The sequence below is a fragment of the Sinocyclocheilus anshuiensis genome, unplaced genomic scaffold (assembly GCF_001515605.1).
Source record: "Sinocyclocheilus anshuiensis isolate Anshui unplaced genomic scaffold, SAMN03320099.WGS_v1.1 scaffold297, whole genome shotgun sequence".
Lineage (NCBI taxonomy): Eukaryota > Metazoa > Chordata > Actinopteri > Cypriniformes > Cyprinidae > Sinocyclocheilus > Sinocyclocheilus anshuiensis.
Window position 1 is genome coordinate 161,070 of NW_015536479.1, and position 13,732 is coordinate 174,801.

The 13,732-nt window shown below is 37.8% G+C and overlaps 1 protein-coding gene across 1 annotated transcript; it reads right to left on the reverse strand.

Moving 5' to 3' along the window:
* Positions 1–500: 500 nt before the first annotated feature.
* Positions 501–7,896, reverse strand: LOC107672875 (myelin-associated glycoprotein-like). The gene is made up of 6 exons (XM_016466282.1): positions 7,749–7,896; positions 2,516–2,824; positions 2,172–2,429; positions 1,140–1,224; positions 1,030–1,051; positions 501–866 (listed from the first exon to the last, which is right to left on the reverse strand). The coding sequence occupies exons 1-6, from the start codon at positions 7,894–7,896 to the stop codon at positions 702–704; spliced, it is 987 nt and encodes a 328-aa protein (XP_016321768.1). The 3' UTR covers positions 501–701.
* Between the last annotated feature and the right edge of the window lie 5,836 nt (positions 7,897–13,732).

Genomic DNA, 13,732 nt, shown 5'->3' on the forward strand with positions numbered 1-13,732 from the left:
CTGTGCTGAAGAGTTCACATTCATCACTTTTTTTTAAATGAAGTAACATCTACAGTTTTGATGGTTTTCAGCCAATCGTCAACCTAACCACAGGCTCTACTCTTCAGTAAATATTTTATGGTTACGCTTGAATTAATTACAAAATAGATGATAAAACATATATAGTACACATCATATACAGTATGTGAAATGTTTCCTGAGAGAAAGAAAAGGAGCGAGCAGAGCCCCAGTGAAGAGATTGCCAGGCAGGAAAAGAGATGGAGCAACAGTTACAGTCTTCTTTTATCACTTCTTGACCATGTGACTAAAACCCAAATGTGAGACATTCAAACTGACCAATCAGCATAGCACAGCTTCACCCACTGTACTAAAGGTGTGACAATTAGCATGCCCCCGATGTCACATGTTGGCCTACGGGCCTTGATCACAATCAGCATTTCTGTGCCTTTAAGAATTCCAAATATCCCTTTTGTTACAGAAGTTTGAGACAGGAAAGCAGAAGTCTCTCAGTGTTGAAGAATTGGAGAATTTCCATTCTTTGAAAAAAAGAAAGGAAGTAGCAAGGATATGGTTCTGAACATCATAATCTTTGGGAAGTGTCCATATGTTAATACTGATTAAAATGAACACTACTGACATGCAGAGACTAATTGTTCATTGGTAAACCATGAACGGGTGTTTAAAACATGCTACTTTTCACTTCAACAGTTTGCGTAGATGCTTTCGTCGGGGATATTCTGTTTGAATGTGTATACAGGGTTAATGGCGCTGGTCTTCTCGTCTTCACGTGGCTTTGACTTAAGCTGCTGGCTTTTCACTGCACTTGCAGGCATATTGGCATAAATGTTCTGATCTTGGCTTGTTTCCTGAAATGCATTGATAAATGAGCTGTGAACTTACTCTTCTCTTACTTCTCTCACAACAGGCACAATACAGTCAGAAAAGAAACGTTTTTTTTTTTAATCAAGTAATTTGAATCAAATATATACACACACTTCATGAAAAACATATGGCAGAAAACATACTTACACTTCTGATTGGTTCTTTATTCCTGCATATACCAAAACAAGAAAACATTATCTCAAATATAAATAAATGTATAAAATATTTAATTAAAAAAAAATCTAGCAAGATCCTACCTTCTGTAAGTCATAAGAATAAGAAGTGCAAATACAAGCAATAATAAAACTGCCAAAAGTGAGAGGAAAGTAGTGAAGGATGTGCCTGCAAAAACAAAGAAGCGGCATTAAAAATTGTTACTGTAAAAAAACAAACAAAAAAGAGCTGACCTGGAAACTATTAACAATTATCACACCATCTTAAATCTTATGTTCTTTGCAAAAATAATTAGCTGTTGCCTCTAGCTTGTATAACTTGAACCCCTTTAGGCAGGTGTTCATAAATTTCACTGTACAGAAACGGCCTTGGTCAAAGTTACCAAAGACTTGCTGATGGCATCTGATTATGGCTTAATTTCTGTCATCCTACTTCTCTGTGTCGTTGTTGATCATAGTCTTTTACTTACTTGTCTTGATAGTGCTTTTTCGGCACAGCCTTAAACTGGTTTAAATCTTATTTTACTGACCATTGCGGTTCATTTGGGTGGTTACAAATCTGAGATCAGTCTGGTACTCGCTGGTGTTCCTCAGGCCCCAGTATTGGGTCCTTTACTCTTCAATATATCACCACCTGGGCATCTTTTACCTCCATTATCATTTTGACATTGATCTATATACACTCAAAATCTTGTTAAAAGCTTGATGTTTGCTTCTTTTCTGATTGTGTTTCTGAAATAAAGACTTGGAGGAATAACAATTTTCTCTGTTTGAACAGTAGCAAAACTGAAGTAATGCTACTCATTTCCCCCACCAACTGTGCAACGCTGCTTTATAAAGCAAATATATAGCTGCTTTTAAAGGCACTATAAAATAAAGCTTATTTAAATTTTTTATTATTATTAAATGATCCACAGTTTAGCCCACATAGACTGCTTTTGAGCTCACTGTGTAAAAAGTTTTGAAAAAGTGACTTAAATATTGAGAAATGGGTCCTAGCGAATGTATAAAAAAAACAACAACTGTAAAAATAATAAATTCCAATTTGGTGTGAACGACTTGGGCCAAAGTGAAGTGTAACAATAAATGGTGAAACAGTCTCAAGCACAGGCTGACCTGGGACAGTGATCTGTAGGTTTGTGGAGTTCTTTGCACCGTATGGATTCTGCGCCTCACAAATGTATTCCCCAGTGTTATCTTGGGCCACAGTGAAGGAAAGTGCATGTGAGATGTTCAGTTCTTCCTCTACACCTGCTCTCTTCAGGAACCACCTGTGGAACGCGGGAGGGTTGGCATTACTTTGACAGGTGAGGGTCACATTACTACCAAGCCAGACCACGCCTGTGAGAGAGATCCATGTTTTCTTAGGAGGATCTGTGGGCCAAAAAGGAAAGAGAGTGTGTATTAATAAATAAAAAAATAAAAATAAATCTGCAAACTGTGTTGGGTTAAAATCTCACACTCCAAACTGAGGATGACGGTCTTGTGGCTGAGCAGGGGCTTGTCCTCTCTGGGTAGAGGATGAATGGAAACACAATTCACTTTCAGCTCATGATGATGGAACGACGGGATGAAATTCAAGATGGCTGAAACACTTTGAGTCCCATCAGTGTTCATCTGTGTCCTCTGTGTTACATCACCACCTAATGCAGGAGCCCAGATTACATTTGGAGGGTGACTGGGGCAGGGAGCTGGAGCAGTGCAGGTCAGATTCACCTTCTCACCCTCCCTGAGCACCGGCACAGTTACATTCGGCTCAGCCAAGGAATCTATTTGAGAGGAGAATGTAATGGTATTAATTTATAGAAATCTTATTTCCAAACAGTCTTAACATTCTCTAAACTGTAAGTGCAGTTGTCACAGCTGTTTTATAGTAACTTTATTGCATGTCTGCATTAAAACCTAAACGAAAAGTTTTTAGTTATTGTTTAAGTTGAGCTGGTCAAAATGACATGAAATTTTGAGAAAAAAAAAAGGTGCATTATGAGATATAAACTTGAAATTGTGAGAAAATATTTTATTTTTTTATTTTATTTTATTTATCCCTTGGTGGGAACAAGCTTCCATACTTTTTAGATACAGATTTCAGCAGTAGGTACAAATATAGTGGAGAGTAGTAATGGTTGCAACACGTATTGCATTTCAGTTTCTCCGAGGCAGTTTGCATTGGAAAGCCAAAATTTGAATACACTGAGCTACATCTGTCAACTAATCCCCCAAACTGCTGTATCATGTTTACATACTGTATCATAATAAATGTACAATTAACTCTTGAATAGACAAATTAAAATGCTGCAACTGACCCCATAACATGTGATGGTTGCAACAATCATTAAAATTGAATTAAAATCATTCTTAAATATTTTTATTATTTGTTATTTTTTTATTTGTTCACAGACAGGGTCTTCAATAAGTTAAACTGGCTGTATAAAAACAAAGAATAGTAAATAAAAAGTTTTGGTTAATTGCATGTATTACTTTACAATACATTTGAACTACAAAATATTAATTGAATCAAAATCAAGACACTAAAATTTAATAATAGCCTTGTAAAGGAATCTGTTCTCTATAGTTAGGTGGAATGCTAGTCCACTACGGAACTCCAGCAAGAAGTGCGACAGGAGAAAGATGGTTGTTCAATGGTTTATATCTTCAGGATGTGTCAATTTACATCATCCAGCATTGTACAGTTAATGTTACAGTAATACAGTTAAATTAACAGAGGTGGCAAGTGTGGTTTAGTGTTCATGCACGCACATTTACCACTCATTGAAAATAGCGGCAGAGAAATGAAACTTAAAGTAAACTGTAACCGCTCTGGCGGACTGCCGTCAGTACTCTGTACATGCACAACTACGTCACATGCATGTTGACGAGACTACCCTTACAAAACGAATAAGGAATTTAGTACAAGCCTATTACTTTTAACTTCTGTGAAAGTTTACTAAACTAAGACCAGTTGCATAAGCATAGCCACTATGTTAAGACTGTGTCTTTAAGAACTAGTTTGACTAACTAGCAGTGAACCAATATTGTAATCAGTCTTACTTTTCAGATTCAAATTAGACAAAATAAACCATTTTATGAAACTGACTTTATAAGTGTGTGGGTGTGCATGCGATATATGTATGTGTGTGTGAGAGAGAAAGAAATTAGTCCATATTAGACTCAGACTGATTGTTTAGTGCAGCCTTTGACACCATAGACCATGAAGTCCTTATTGCTCGACTTGAACGGTTGATTTTTGGTACTGTTTTAAACTGGTTTAAGTCCTATCTAACCAACAGGAGCTTTTCAGTTACCCTGGGGGAATTTTCATCATCGTCTGCCTCTCTTACATGTGGGATCCCTCAAGGATCCATTTTGGGAGTCATTTTGTTTTCATCACATGGTTCCAATTGAGTCTGTTTTTAGTAAACACGGTATATTGTTTCATTGCTACACTGATGATATGCACATTTATGTACCAGTAAAGAAGGAAGGCAACTTCTTAGGGCCTCTTCTTACATGCTTAAAGGACTTCAAAACATGGTTGGCTATGAATTTTCTGCACCTAAATAAATGTAAATCTGAGACGATTGTTTTTGCACCCTCCAGTGCATCTGAATCCACAATTGATTTAGGCCCTTTATCTATTTATTGTAAATCTATGGTAAAAAAATGTAGGTGTAATTTTTGATGATGCCTTGAAATTTGGCAAACAGATCAGTTTTTTTTTTTCAATTAAGAACATTGGCAAAGATCAAGCCGTTTTTATCCTTTTGTGATTTTGAAAGGGTGATGCATGCTTTTGTGTCTTCCAGCCTGGACTACTGTAATTCCCTGTATGTAGAGATTAGTCAGTACATGCTGTCACGATTAAGTTCTCGGAAATGGGACCATATCACTCCCATTTTGTCATCTTTACATTGGTTGCTGGTCCGTTATAGGACTGATTTAAAAATGTTGATGTTTTTATTTAATTCGTTAAATGGCCTTGCACCATCTTATGTTACAACCTTACTCACAATCAAGATCTCTCAGGTCCTCTGAACAAAAACTCCTGATCGTTCCTAGGTCGAGACGTAAACTGCGGGGGACCGTGATTTTGCAGTGTTGGCCCCGAAGTGCTAGAACAGTTTGCCTTTGCACTTAAGAACTGCCTCCACAGAGGTGTCATTTAAGTCGCTTTTAAAGACTCATCTCTTCTCCCAGGCTTTTTTTTTTTTTTTTTTGGAGAATTCTGCTCAGTGACTTGTTGGAACCTCAGTTTTATTTTTTTAATTTAATATATTTAAATTTTTAATGTTGAATGGTTTGATATCCTGTGCTGTGTAACAGATGTGTGTACATTGTATGTTTGTTTATGTTTTAGAATGTACAGCACATTGGTCAACTTATTATTGTTTTTAATTGTACTTTAGAAATAAATTGCCTTAACTTGCCTTAAAAACCTATTTACTTTAAAAAAGGAGAGATACCTAACCATTGAAATGGGTTCTTTATTAATCCATAAAACTACAATTTTGTAATGTTATGGCAAGCTTTTACACCAATGTTGTGGTAAGGGACAGCATGTTGGGACTGTTGCAACTGTCCCTACACTGGTAGCCGTGCTGAAACTTGCTATTCTAACTTGACACAATATCTTTGACACACACTAGCTATGCCTAATAGAAGCTCAGAAAACACTGCATGATTAAAATGATATGACTTTACAATGCTTCATGCAAACAACTTAGACAGTATAACAAAAAATCTGATAATAAATTTACCATGAAAATTACTTCTTTTTTTTCATTGAAATGGAAAAATGTCAAGACGTAGTTAATACATTTATTTACAGTTTTTTTTTTACAATCATTTTTGCACTAATATTGGAACCTTCATGTCATTTTTCAAAACTCTAGACAAATAATTCACAACCGATGATCAAAATGCACATTTTTCATTTTTTTCAAATGCTTGGATACGACACACAAACCTAAGATCATTTGTTCATTAAACTAAAATCACCAGTTCAAAATCAACATCAAAGTATTACTATGTAAAAATGCAACTCACACATTACATCTGAGTTGAGTGTCTATTCATTTCATTACAATGATCTACTATCAGTTGATACATCTGCTCAAAATTCTAACTGTTGCATAACTCTTGATGCATAGTTTTTTTTATATATATAGAAAATGAACAATGCATGTTTAGACTATGAAAGTGAAGCTACTGAGGACTGAGTATGTTCAGGTATGATCAATTGTTGGGAGAAAAAAAAATCCCCCAAAATTCTATATCATTGTTATCAGTGTTTGTTTTTCCTACAGTCTTTTTAGAGGGTGATGAGAGCTGGATGCTGATGAAAACCATTCATATTTTTGGATGAGGCAGGCTTTAACCTGGCCATGACAAGAAGGAGAGGTTGAGAGCCCAGCGGTTGAGAGGGGCCCAGAACGATGTTCTCTGGGGGGCCCGACCACCTGTAATTTTGAGGGGGCCCCATAGCAAAATCAGTGCAATGGGCCCAGAATTCCTAGCGAAACCAATCATGGTTTCAGGCCCATCCAACATTTATCACCTTGTATTTACCCCCATACTCCCCTTTCCTTAACTCGACTGAGGAATTTTCCTCTACATGGAAGTGGAAGGTTTACAATAGGCGCCCTCACAAACAAGTCACTCTTCTCCAGGCCATGGATGATGCTTGCAATGACATCACAGGAGACCAATGTCAAGCCTGTTTTTGTTATGCCAGAAGATGTTTAGCTAATGAAAACATTTATTGTGATAAAGATGAGAACCTGTGGCCAAATCCACAAGATAAGGTTGATGAAACACAGAAGTGCAGTGAGGAACACTCCAGTTGACATTTTACTGTACTGTTGTTGTTTTTTTCTTTTCTAAATTTTTGAAAAACCTATGTTGTGAGTTGATTATTTTATCAATAATTTTCAGATTTTGTTCAATGATTCCAGTGTCTGCACTTTTCTCTCTAGTCTATTACAATGATGTATAATTATGTAGAACCATAATGAAACCTGCATCATGCATTTTGTACAACTATATTTAATGATTGTACTAACACTACACATTGAAACTATGGGTATCCTGTGTGTGGGGGATCTAAAGTAACGTGCATATGGTATTTCAAGATAAATGAATTACTTGAACCAATGGTTCTGCAAATGCAAGGCTTCTTTAAAGATATACATGTAACATGCTACATTTTGAACATTGGACAGCCTGTGCTACAAATAATGACTGTTTTGAGTTTTGTGCCTAGAGTTTTGAAAAATGACATCAAGGTTCTGAAATTGGTGACAAAATGATTGCAAAAAACTTCTTTCAAAATTACATGAATTCTGAACACAATGACCTCCAAAACTCAATGAACCTACAGGCCAATTTGCACGTTAACACAGTCTCTTCATTTAAGCTCAAAACATAACAAAAACTGAATAAGACAGCAATTTACTACATTTCTACAATAATATATTTAAACAATAATTTATTGTTTTGAAAAAGTGAGCTAATATTGAGAAATGGGTCCTAGCGACTGTAAAAAATAACTCGATTGAATTTTTGTAGAACTACTTGTATATCTAGCTAATTGTGCCTTGTCATAACTCTTGACATTTTTCAAAGATTTGAGGCCACTGAAAACACTTGGTGCTGGTAATGTCTTGGTTTATTATCGAAACATTTGCTCTGCCTTACCTGACACATTTATATACACAGCTCTTGTTTCAGTCGTAGTGAAGGTCTTAGTTTCAATCCTGAAGAAGTAACGATCTGAATGCTGGCTGCTGAGGTTCCTCATGACAGAAGTACAGTTCTTCTTTCGTAGGTCACCCACCACTTCCATCACAGGTTCCATCTGATGGTGAGCGATGGTGAAACGATCTGTATCATAGAGTGACCACAGAGATCCTCGTCTCCATGTTACTACTGGTGAATTGTCAAGAATGCTTTCTTTCTCCTTTGAAATGTTGAATAGGCAGGGAATCAGAAGGCAAGAGCCGCTGGTGCTGTTGAGGGTTTTGGGGAGTGATACTCTCAGGACTGACTGACACCAAGTAGCTGGAATACAAATGTGCTATAATTAGACTTAATAATAACTGAAAAAAATATAACACACACACACACATATTAATATGTACATGTATGTATGTATGTATGTGTGTGTGTGTGTGTGTGTAAAATGAATATATAAATCAAGTCAAACTTTGATATGCAAACAAGAAAAAAAATACCAACCTGATAGAATAGAGCTGAATACAAGAAGATCTGTAGCAAGCATTCTGAGGTGAGCTGTGTTTTTAGAAATCAAGTTTAAATGTACACGGTATAAGCATAATTTATTGTGAAATATACATGATATAAGCATCATTTGTTGTCTGTCTTGACAGTTGTAACAATTTACAATTAAATAATTTCTAATTCAAAACAAATGTAATAGTTTACCTTAAATAGCAACCCAGATAAAAGTGACCGGTTGTTTCAGTTGTGGTGGAGTCACAGTTTCTCACTGGAAACTGCAGTTTAACTTCTGCCCATTACAACCAATACAGCTAATTTTAACATCAACAGAAAATGTAAAGAAGAAGTGTCTTCAAAGACGACCTCCAACTCTTAGCAATCCATCCTGAAGTGTTCGATCCATTTTAGAAAGGCAACTGTTCTTTTTCACAGATGGAGAACCTTTTTGCAACATGGATATTTCTTCTTTGACTCTTTGACTTTGAGTGAACTTGATGATCTCATTTTCAGCCCTTGTTAAGTCCTGCATTGTTAGAGCTTTGCAGTTTTCCGCTGTGGAATTTGTTTTACAACTCCGAACTTTTCTGTTTTTGACTGTTATTTGATTGCTGCGCTGTATAACCATGTCTTTGAAACGAAGGATCCATGCCACGGCTCTCTTTAATTTGTACCAATCGGAGTAGTAATTGATCAATTTGTTCACAGCATCTGTGCCATCCACTGCACACACAAGATTTACTGAGGCTGAGTGTTTAACCTCACTGTCATCCACATTTGTTGATAGGTCATGATTTGTCTCAGGCCACTTGCTTTCTGGTTCTTTGAGAAAAGAAGGAGCATTGATCCAGCTCACATTTTTCATGAACCTTTCACAAGTAAGTCCCCTGGATGCACAATCAGCAGGGTTCATTGAGGTATTGACGTACCTCCACTGTTGTGGTCTAGTTGACTCTCGTATGATGGCAATTCTGTTGGCAACAAACGTTTTGAAACGAAGACCATTTCAATTGTCAATATATCTCAAAACAGTGGTGCTGTCAGTCCAGAATACAGATTCATGCAATTCTAGTTCCAGTTCATCTTTCAGCATCTTGTCTGTTCTAACAGCAACAACTGCAGCAGTCAACTCCATACGTGGAATGGTGATCTGCTTCAATGGCGCCACACGAGACTTCCCCATCATGAAGGCGCAATGTGCGAGTCCATCAACGTTTAACAGTCTGAGGTATGAAACAACTCCATATCCCACCTCGCTAGCGTCTGAGAAGTGATGTAGTTGCGCAGAAGTGGACACTCCAAAGTCAACTGGTTTTATACACCTTGGTACACTGAAGTCAGCCAACTGATTTAGCCCGCGTAACCAGGAAATCCACTTTTCTGCACTCTGTTCTGGAATGTCATCATCCCATACAAGTTTTTCTCTGCACAACTGTTGCATTAGAATCTTTGATGGCAATATTACAGGTGCGAGAAAGCCCAGGGGGTCATAGATGGAGCTTGTGACTGACAGTATTCCCCTTCTGTTTACAGGTTTTTCTTTCAAATTGATCTTGAATTTGAACACATCTGAATTGACACACCATAACACCCCTGATGCTCTCTCTGCAGGAAGTGCATCTTTGCTCAAATCAAAGTCTCTGACATTTGCAATTCTTTCACTTTCCGGAATAGAGGCCAACAATGCACAACTGTTGCTTGCCCATTTTGTAAGACGAAATCCTCCACTCGCGCAAAGTTTTGTGAGATCATTGTGAAAGGCAACTGCTTGAGCAGAGCTTGAAACAGACTTTAAACAGTCGTCTACATAAAAGTTCTTGAGAACTGTATTGACTGCTTCAACTGATGACTTGCTCCGATTGTCTTCTGCTGTTTTCCTAAGGGCAAAATTAGCTACACTTGGAGATGACTTAGCTCCAAAGATATGGACAACCATCTTGTACTCATCCAAGTTCTGATTTACATCTCCATCTGGCCACCATAGGAAGCGGAGCATGTCACTGTCTTTTTCAGGAACTCTCACCTGGTAGTACATAGCTTCAATATCTGCAATCATGGCAACTGACTCTTGTCTGAAGCGAGTGAGCACTCCATTGAGTGAATTTGTCATGTCTGGACCATGTAGGAGCTCACTATTTAAAGACATTCCTTGGAAACTGGCAGCACAGTCAAACACCACTCTCAGTTTCTTCTTCTGAGGATGGTATACCCCGTGGTGAGGTATATACCAAACTTGACCATCTTGACGACTTAAGTGTGATGTAGTCACCTTGACTGCATAACCTTTGCTTAGCGTGTCAGTCATGAAGTTTGTGTACTCTTCATGAAAGATGAAATTTCTTCTTGATATTTAGAGCTCGCTGGACAGCAGCACTTCGATTGTTAGGCATTTGGACAACCGTTTTCTTGATAGGAAGGTCAATGTAACAGTGACCATCGGAAAACTGCACTGAATCAGACACAGATTCCAAAAACTGGTGATCCATCTGCGACAATTCAGCTTTGTCATCACAATTTATTTCAGGAAAATCGTGGTTGTACTGTTGTATCAGCATCTGTTCCACACTCTCAATGGAGATTCTGTTGACTGTAATGTTTGTTTGTGCATCTCCATGCATGCTTTCTTCAACAGGTTCGTTCAAAATCCATCCGAGGGCAGTCTTCACTGCATACGGCCCATTGTGCTTACTATTAATTACTTTCCAAGGTTCCAAAAGCTTGAACTCCTTGTTTCCTATAAGGATTTCCACTCCAGCATCAATGTGAGGCAACTTCACTTCGCTGAGGTATGGCCATTTGTCAACGTCATGTTGTTGTGGAATGTTTTCCCTTACCAAAAAGTAGTATACTTCAAGTTTATTTTAGCCAGTATACTTAAGTAAAGTTCAAGTATATTTTTAAGTATACTTTATGTAGTAAGTATACAAATATCTATTTTTAGTTTAAAAGAAGTATACTAATAGCACACTTGAATAAACTTCTTTTTCGTAAGGGTTCCATTGACACTGGTATGCTCATCTGCGTAAACACTTTGGGAAGTTCAATAAAGTTGTTCTCTTCCAATCCACTCACTTCCAAGTCGGTGAGCACATAACTTTCCACTCGTTTCTTTGAGTTCATGGTGCTTAGCATCATGTCAATCTTTCTACCCTCGACATTCAACCGTCTTGCTAGTGCATCAGTAAAAAAGGTGGCAGAGCTGCCTGGGTCCATAAAGGCATACACTTCCACACACTTATAACTCTTTTTGGACTTTGTGGTAACTTCAGTCTTTTCAACTTTTAACATTTCCTTCTCAGGAATCTTGTCTTGTGTGTTTAAGTGTAACATGCTAGGATGTTTCTTTGAGCACAGCTGACATGTGCTTCTTCTGTTACAGTCTTTACTTAAGTGTCCTTTCACTAAACATTTAAAGTAAAATCCATTCTTTCTTAAAAAGTCCAATTTGTCTTTATATGGCTTAGCACCGAACTGGTAACATTGCTCCAAGGTATGGCCTTTCTCACAGAATGCACAAGGTTTTGTGAAGGCACTGGTGACTGATGTACTTAAATGCAGAGCACTAATTCCAAGTATGAGTCACCATCACTTGGCCACATGTCACATCACTTTCACTTTTTTTTTATCCAACTCATCCATATATTCAATGTCCTCCATTACGTTGCGGCAAGTGACTAGGAACAATGAAAATGCACTTAAAGACTTTCCATCCTCTGACTTTATTTCAGGCCATGTGAATGTCTTTTGCATTAAGGCTGTTGCAATTTTCAGTTCATTTCCAAACTTCTCGTGCAAGAGTCTCATTGCTTCTGCATAACCATGATCATCTGGCATATGCTGACAACTTTTTACAAGGTCTCTAGGCTCACCTCTAGTATACTGCTCCAGGAAGTACAACTTGTCAGCACTACTGTCAGCTCTGGAGTCAACAGCATGTTTAAACGCTTTCATAAAAGACCTGAACTCAAGTGGATCTCCATGAAACAAAGGAACATCACGTTGAGGTAGACAAGACATCTGTTGATTCTTCACGAGCATTGCTGTGATATCTGTCTGACGTTGCATCACTCTTTGAAGTTCTGATGTATCATTATTACGGCCAGATACTTCATTGACTGGTGCTGACCATTCCTTAGCAGCGTTTGTTTTCTTAGGTCTGACACTTACAGGTATACTTGAGTGAATTACTTCAGGATGCGATGACTTTTTGCCTTGATTTGATGATACACTGTATTCATCATATTCATAATGCTCCTGTTTTGGAATGGATACATCAGCTGCCTGGATAGCCCCATTTTGACTTGCATACTGTTGTTGTTGTTCTTCACAATCTTGATACACTTTAATTTTGGCATTAGACATTGCAAGAGCCGTTTCTATTTCCAACCTTTCCATTTCAGCCTTTAGCTTTGCTTCTTTCATTTCCAATGCCTGTCTTTCCTTCAAAGTGGCTGCTTTAGCCAACAAAGCTGCTCTATTAGTTTCTTCCTTAAGACGAACTGAGGATACTGTGGATATTGAGGATTTTTTGGAAACAGACGTTGCTCCACTTCCTTACTTATTAGAAGTGATCGTCTTGGACAACACCATTGCCACACTGTCCATTCGTGAGACTTCATTGTCACAAATTTGAGACATCTTATTGCAATTCTTGGTTTCCTCAATCCACAACTCCACTTTTTCCATGAATTTTTTGCAGCATATTAATTTAGGCTGAATCCAGAAATCCTGATCGGCATCATGCTCTTCATCTTTTAAATACAGCAACACAGATGCATTACTTTCAACAAATTCTTCAAACAGCCGTTTGTAGACTTTAAACTGCTTGTTTTCAACGTTGCAAACATTCTCCATAAGCAGTTCAATCTCGTTTGATTTTGCAGTTAACTGCCTCAACTTGCCTCTTCTGGCGTTTATCTTGTTGTGTAGCTTCTCTTCCAAACCCTTGTCAGTTGGCGTTCAGACCGCATAATAGCATCATCGTCGTCATCTTTGTTGTCCGCCATTTGTGAAACTTCAAAGCGTGCAAGTTCGAAAGCGTACGATCGAAGTTGCTCATTAACACTTCTTGCAAGCAGTAAGATGATCGATCTCCCTTTGTTCATAACTCCATTGAACACAATACTGCGCGACGTTGTTTGTCCACAACAAACGAGCCATTCTGACTTCGCATGCACGGTCTTCCTCTAACGTGCTGTAAAGTGCGCACTTGCAATAACTCCTCTTAGTTTAAAGGGGTCATATGATGTTGCTAAAAAGAACATTATTTGTGTATTTGGTGTAATTAAATGTGTTTATTAGGTTTAAGGTTAAAAAAACACATTATTTTCCACATACTGTACATGATTGTTTCTCCTCTATGCCCCGCCTTTCTGAAACGCGTCGATTTTTACAAAGCTCATCGTTCTGAAAAGCGAGGTGTGCTGTGATTGGCCAGCTATCCA

Bases quoted from the DNA above. Each gene is read 5' to 3' on its own strand.
- LOC107672875 (XM_016466282.1), bottom strand. From the start codon at position 7,896: ATGGAAGTGGTGGGTGACCTACGAAAGAAGAACTGTACTTCTGTCATG. The intron at 2,825-7,748 runs GTAAGGCAGAGC...CCTCTCAAATAG, and splicing joins TGTGTATATAAATGTGTCAG to ATTCCTTGGCTGAGCCGAAT. The intron at 867-1,029 runs GTAAGTATGTTT...AATGCATTTCAG, and splicing joins ATAAAGAACCAATCAGAAGT to GAAACAAGCCAAGATCAGAA.